This window comes from Alligator sinensis, unplaced genomic scaffold (assembly GCF_000455745.1).
Source record: "Alligator sinensis unplaced genomic scaffold, ASM45574v1 scaffold320_1, whole genome shotgun sequence".
Classification (NCBI taxonomy): domain Eukaryota; kingdom Metazoa; phylum Chordata; order Crocodylia; family Alligatoridae; genus Alligator; species Alligator sinensis.
The window spans coordinates 1,556,641-1,563,865 of NW_005842249.1; the positions used below are offsets into that span (position 1 = coordinate 1,556,641).

Sequence of the window (7,225 nt, forward strand, 5' to 3'; positions counted from 1 at the left end):
TCTTCCGAAAAGGAGTTCCTCTGCATATACACCATATTTTTATAATTCACTTCAAGTGCTGCTCTTGACTCAGTCATAGCAAGATGTTCCTTTTCCTTTGAATCTCATTAGCAGTTGGGAAGAAAGGCAACTGGAAGTCTCTTCAGACAGTGCTTGGTAGCTAGTGAAGAAGACACGACCTCTTATATCCTTTCTCCCTCTTCATCTTCTTTCCACTGTCCCAAATTAAGGTTGCTCCACTTGCATCAGCTAGATCTCTGTACCTGGTAAGGATGAAATAGCAAGGCCAGAAGTACAGACTCTGTGCTTTAATAAAGCTGTCAGGGTTGACATGTCGGTATCAACTGCTTCTCCCTTTTTCTCCATCTCAAGCAGGATGGAGGGATTATGCAGATGAGCTGCTACATTGTGTCTGCTCGGAAACATTGTCCTGCATGCTTGGCATAGCCCAAATTCGTTTCTATACCCCTGAATGCCCACAGCTATGAACTGTCTAGAAGGGATAAACACCTTAACAAAGCTGTTTAGCAGATCCACTAAATGGTTTTGGCAGGCACAAACGTTTTAGTGGATGGGAGAATGTGTTCTCTCTCTCTTCCCCACTGCCCCCTCCTCCTGCCTTCAAACCTTTGAAGTTTTATTCATGCTGTGTGCAAAAATAAGACGCTCAGTTAGAGTTCATGGACTTAAAGTGACACTGCCCCTTTCAGCTGAGCAACTGATTTCAGCCTTCATTGTAGAGCTGCTCTGAGTTGCCAACTGCATAATGAACCACTAAGTTTTTTGCTTCTTCTTTGTTTCTGTGTAAGTGCTTAAGAAAGCAAAAGCAGATGTGTTGTGTTGCTGGGTTAAGAATGGCAACTTCATGCTGTTGGCTGGATGCCTCACCAAGCCTTCACATCTCCTTCCTTGAAAATACCATGGAGTTTAGCTTCTTCTCCATAGTGTGTTAGGTCAGGTTGTATCACAAGAGCTGGATGGGCTGAAGTCCCCTATTCAGCTCCTGTCTCTTGAATGAGTCCCAGTGATGCCAACTGGAAGGACAAGCTTATGCTGGGCATGTAATCTGAGACAGGTAGCAGCACCAAGAGGCTGGAATTGCTACCTGACATCCAGCTGCTCCTCAGTGAGGCCTAACTAGCTTTTGGGGCTGATACTTCACCCTCTTGGTGATGCTCCTGCATAGTAACATTCACCCTGAACAAGCTTAAACATGAGAGGGGTGATTCTGCTCCCTGCACTGATCCCTTTTGGCCCACCCTGGCTAAATACAGTGGCTGGCACTGTGCCACAAGGGGGTGAGGCAGAATGAGTTTAGGGCAAGTGCAGAAAAGTGCCAAGGTAGGCTTCTCTATACGCTGGGATAGAAGGTGACTAAGAACAAGCCTTAGGGCCTTCTAGCATGGGGTACTCTGCATTTGTTTTATTTAGATGGTGGTAAGCATAACCGCAAGTTAGAACTTGTTCTGAGCAATTGCATGACAATGCTTACTATGATCTGGACAGCACTGGAGCTGGCTGTGCAGAAGAGAAGCAACTTGTCAGTCTTGGCCTTCACACAGCCCAGTGTCTTGACCCAGCTGCTTGCTGGTCCCAGCCCTCACAACTGACTGGAGCTGGTGAGTACTGCTCATATTATCTCTGTGGAGCAGTCCCATCATAGCTGAACACTGTGTGTTACTTAATACAATCTGGCAATATTCTTCCTGTGAAAAGCACTAACTTTGCGACAGTAAGATGGCATTTAGCAAGTATTTTACTGTTTGAACATGTGGACTCCGGCATTTTAATTGTAGTTAACACATCCTAAGTATAATGCACGACAAGGCTCCTAGAAAGCTTTCTCAAGCCACTGCTATAAAGCAGAGCCATTCTGAGGGGTGGTTGGGTACCCTAAAATCAACCTAAGACTCCTACAGAATGATTCATGCTGCATTTAATCCCTTGGAGACAAAGTTTCCTATACAGGTGTCCAGGGAAGTAACCACCAGAGGATTCTACAGATGCATGAAATACCCTTCTGCAGGCATATGGTCCTTATCCATACAAGTGGTTTTATTGCGAAAGGGCAAAATCATGGGCAAGGAGCAGGATATTGGTCCAGCTTTCACAAGCAATATTAGAGACCCTTCTGCAGGAGGGGTTGCATAACCACCACCAACAACCCATACAAGATTTTTTTAAGTTGGAAAGTTTTACTCAAGTACTTTGTAGAAATTATAACACCGTGTAAAGAAAAAGAACAACCCCCTAGGGAACATTTATACAGACTGTATGATACAAATACAGTGGTGAGATCTTAATAATCACTTAAAAGGCCTCACCTACAAACTCACTGACAAAACACCCTTGCCGCTAGAGGCATTTTTTGCATGTGGATAGATTGACACCACTCAGTTGGCCCCTTGAAATCCTCTTGGGAACACAACTGGTTCAGATCTGGTCCTAAAGCCATTGTAGCCCTCCTCCATGGGTTACCCCTGCCTAGTCATGTAATTGAATAATAAAACTACGACAGGCCATAGATCTCTCAATTATCAGCAACAAACCACTGTCATGAGGCAGTGCAGTCCAGTGCCTAAGATAAAGGTACGGGAATCTGGAGACCTTGGCCCCAATTCTATTCCATCTATTAGGTGTGTGAGTGCATTTACTGGCTTATGCACAATACTATCTCACCTTGTTCAAGTCCTGAAAATTCATTAATCTATCTATTTTTGTAGCATACCATTCTCTGACTCTAAACTGAGTCACAAAAAAGCAGTGTGGAGGAGGAGGAAAAGGCCCCACCCACCTTTTGTATTCACAGTTTTTTCAGGAGTTCAAGCAGGGTGGAACAGAATCACACGTAAGTGCCTAAATCCAGTTACACATCTAATAGTTGAAACAGACTCTGACCACTTGATGCTATTTGCAACTCTGCTACTGACATGCTTTATAATCACTGGCAATTCACTTAACTCATGTGTAGGTCTCTTTCCCCTTCTATCTTTTACTCATCTTATCCGTAATTTTTTTTTGTTCCAAGACTCTTCCTTTGTGTTTGCATAAATGGTGCAATGAGGCCTGGGGCTTCCTTGGGTTTACACACACACACACATAATTAATCATAATAATCTATTAATAGCTTGGCTAACCATTACATCATCTTCTTTTTGGTTTCTTTTTGGCTGTACTAGCTGAAGGTCAGATACAGTATATATTCTTCCTTAGTCAAAGTTCAGCTGGTTACTGTTAATTTAATTTCTAAGAACCCCTATGGAACAGTTACATTGAAAGAAATGACACAATTATTAACCTGCTATATTGGTTACTGTGAACCTACAAACAATTCCAAACTATCTGTTTTCTTTATTATGGAAACCCTGCCATTGCTCATCCGATCTGGCCTCAGGCCCTTTTCTCTTGTGTATTCCAGTGCAATGTGATATTTGTGGTGCTGGGGTTTGGTTCATTGTATATTCACCGAAGCTAGTAAAGGGAACCCATGGGAATGCATCTTCTACTGATCTTTTTAAAACAACCAGCATCCTATTGTCACTTGTAACTGTGATATCAGAAAAAGCCAGGGTAAGACCAGGCCTAGACATACTAGATTTTCTTTACATCATTGTATCTTGATTTCTCTTTTGCATTAGGAATATTGTTGTTGATTACAATGACTTCTGACTATGTGGACCCATCTTAAAAAGTCTTTGCAGCTTTGATTGTAGGTCAGGTGTCTATATTCTCTCTGCAATGTACTCAGAGACAAGAATACTGAGTAATAGCACATCAAAACAAAGATAGCTTTAAATGTCGCATTAAATGCACTAGCTTGTCTTCCATCTTTTGTTAGCACTTTGAGTACGAATTGGTAGATATGATAAGACAAATATCAAAAGAATTTGAAACAGAACCAGAGCTATAGGATCTAATCAAGACAGACTGTTCAGCCAGCCTGCATGAGGAGAAAAAAGCTGCGTGTAGGTGGTCTGCATACTAAAACACTGAAGGAAGGGCTGTTGCATAAGATGTCTTAGTTGATTTGAGAGAAATGTTGATCTACATGATGAAACACTATAAAAATCCAGACCAAGTTCCCTCTCTCAGGCTTAGCTTTTCTCATCAAACAGGCCCCCAGCTTGATTAAGTTCTACAGCCTTGTATTTAAACAGGCACACAGCAGGGACAGATAGCACCTCTTTGTCATGCTAGGCATGCAGACAAAGACCAGTCACTGCAATGCATCTGAAGTCAATCAACCAACTCTTAAGAATCCAAATTCAGGACACTAAACAAAACTCATTTCAGACCCCACCAGAACCAGAAGCTGTCTAGTTGTGGAGTGGCACTGCAGATGAGGCAACTTGATCTGCTGAGAGATGGAGTTAATGAGCCTCCATGAAGCAGTATACTGACACATGACACACCCAGATGGTGCAGAATGTTTGGGGGAAGAGGGACTGACCTATGCCTTTTGGCTCCACTCAGTAGCCACCTTGACAACCTACTCCAGCACCTCTGCACCACTCTGGTGGATTACAGACCACATCATACCTGTGTAGTAAAGAATCTGAGTTTTGCAAGTTCCGAACAAACATTTAGATTATAAGGACTCTCTTGGGACACTGGGGCATGGTTCCAAAATATGCAACTGTCCTAAAAACCCAAGATGGCTAGGCAACCTAATCATTTGCCTTGGTCATGGAGGCCAGCAGAATAATAGGGTTCAAAAAAAGGACTGGACAAACTTATGGAAGACAAGTCCATCAGGGGCTGTTTCACAAAACCATCAGGAATGTAATCCAACACTAGAACATCCAAAACCTTATGTCTGTGGCTGGCTGGAAGGGACTCACAGAGGATGGACCACTCTACCCATATTCTGTTTCTTCTATTTCCCCTCTGAAAAATCCACTGCAAGCAACCATTGAAAACTGATTTATGTTGTAACCATGATCAGCTTACAGGCCTGGCCAGACAGCAATTACTCCCTCATTCTCCTTCATTCAAAAAATGCCCCTTCCAGAAATCAATACCCATGTAATGCACATATGTACAAATGGCACAAGGAGGCAGAAATTGTGTGGAAAATTGTCATCACCCACCCGCCTACGTAGCAGAGCCACCCTTCGTGTTCCCACTCTGTTCCTTTAGGCTCCATATAGCTTCCATGTGCTTGGTGATCTCGGTCTTCCGGCGTGGAAAATAGAGCCTGCGGTCACTGCGGTCCATGCTGATCAAAGGTGTGCTGTTCCAACCAATTTCCTGGCTCTCTGTCTGTGGCTCTGAATATTTCTTGCTTGGCTCCAATGTTGCATGGTGAATGAGATTCAGAAATTCAGTGTCCACAGGCTCCTCCACATTGTCGTGCCAAGACATTGGTTTCCTAGTGAATGTGTGGATACGGCACTGCGGGTTCAAGCTGAAGTGCGTGTGCAGGTGCTGGCAGCGCAGCTCCTTCTGCACTGTCTCTCGGAATATCTGGTCCCGGTGCACTGCATCTACTGCCTCTTTGTCCGCACCACGCAGCGCCATGGCTCGACTTTTACATTGTGCCATGGCCGGGCATTTATATGTGCCTGGAGTTTGTGACTTGATAACCAATTGAGTGGTGGCATTTTGACATCAGAGTCCTCCACAACCAATCCCGGGGGTGGAGGTGGGTCTGTACATACAGTGGGAAAAATAAGCAATGGCATTATGACATCAGAACCAGGTCCTAGGATGGGAGAAGCTATGTGAGGATGGTGAGCAGATTAACCCATTGGCAGTACAATCACAGGGGTTAGAGGTGTTCGTGGTTGTGCAGTGTTCCAGCTCTTCTCCCTTCTGGCAGGCTAGGTCCCACTTTCATAAAGATTTTCCAGCAGCTCTTTCTGCTTTAGTTTTGGGTTCCTGTGCCATCCATACCCACTTGCTACAGGGACTAAGCAAGAATTTTCGCTAAAATAAACCAGCTGGGGAATTAATGCAGGGACAAAGAAATTTTGAAGTGGACAGAGGGGCAGGGGACAGGTCAACACTCTCCTCATTTGTCCTGCTTCTTTATGATGGATAAAGGAAGAACGAAAGCTTTTTTTCCCTGTGTTTAGCCCTTAGAGACCCCTCAGCACCATATAAGGATGAGTTTTGCAGTTCCAAGAAATCATTTCCTTTGACTCCTTTTCCCTTCATTTCAATGGGTTACTGTAGTCTGCATTTTAAATAGGAGATACCTGACTGATTCTAAACTGTTCTGTTCCTATAGATGTACCCATCAGGTCCTTGCTCATATGTCTCGCCTCTCAGATATCCAAGATGAATCCATGTCACTCTCAGCTCAGTATGGCATCTCTCCAAGCTCCAGAGCTTTCCTCATTCAAGCCATGGGCAGGAAGCATTCTTGAGGTGATGTCCCTTTTTCAGCTGTGGTTCTCCGAAGACATCACAGAAAGCCCAAGCCCTGTCTCTGTGGGGAGACAAGTGGCTGACAAAGAGGCTTAGGGCAATTTTATAAAAAGAAGTCCAGTGGCTTTGAGCCCCATAGGTAGCCATAAAGCAGTTATAATGTGAACAGTTACTGAGAATCAAAGCTGGGGCATAACTGAGGCCCACTGAAGATTTCCAACACTACAGTAGTTTACCCTGAATCTGAAGCAGCATACTTCATTCTCCTTACTTCATATCCATAGGCCAGAATATTTTTTTCTGCTCAGAAAAAGAGCTAATTAGCTTGTACAGGGCAGCATGATGCCTTCTCTGCAAGATCTGGAAATTCTGTCAGGGGGAGGAGGAGGCAAGAGGTCTGGCTATGCTCCATATTTCCCCGTCTCTGCATTTGGACCTACCATGGCTCACCAAGTCTAGAACTCTTGTCATAGTGAATAAGGGTTGGGTCTATTGTACAAGGTTTGTAAGGACTGGGACCAATTTTTAGACAAAATTGGGGCTCTTGGGGGACACAAGGATACAACAGCCAAATTCCGGACTATTTCAGAAAATACAGGGTGATTGGTCACCTTCATCTGAAGCTATGACACCTTTTTTTTCACAGGGCACAGCCTCTAGCTGTTCACTCCAATTAGAAAAAGAGTCCAAGATCAGTTTTAATTTAGCTTCTGTTTATGACTACTTGGGTTTATTAATTAACATAGTATATTGTGTAAACAAGAATTGCAAGCATAGGAAAGTATAAAGATTTACAATTTATGGCCCGTGTCTTGCAAGGATGCCTTAAAGCACAAGCTGTTGTACGGGTGAT

General features: G+C 43.7%; 1 protein-coding gene across 1 annotated transcript; it reads right to left on the reverse strand.

The window, feature by feature from the left end:
• Window positions 1-5,094: 5,094 nt before the first annotated feature.
• LOC102381404 (protein FAM183B) lies at window positions 5,095-5,520 on the reverse strand. Its single transcript, XM_006027531.1, has one exon. It carries the CDS (start codon window positions 5,518-5,520, stop codon window positions 5,095-5,097), a length of 426 nt encoding a protein of 141 aa, XP_006027593.1.
• Window positions 5,521-7,225: the final 1,705 nt, after the last annotated feature.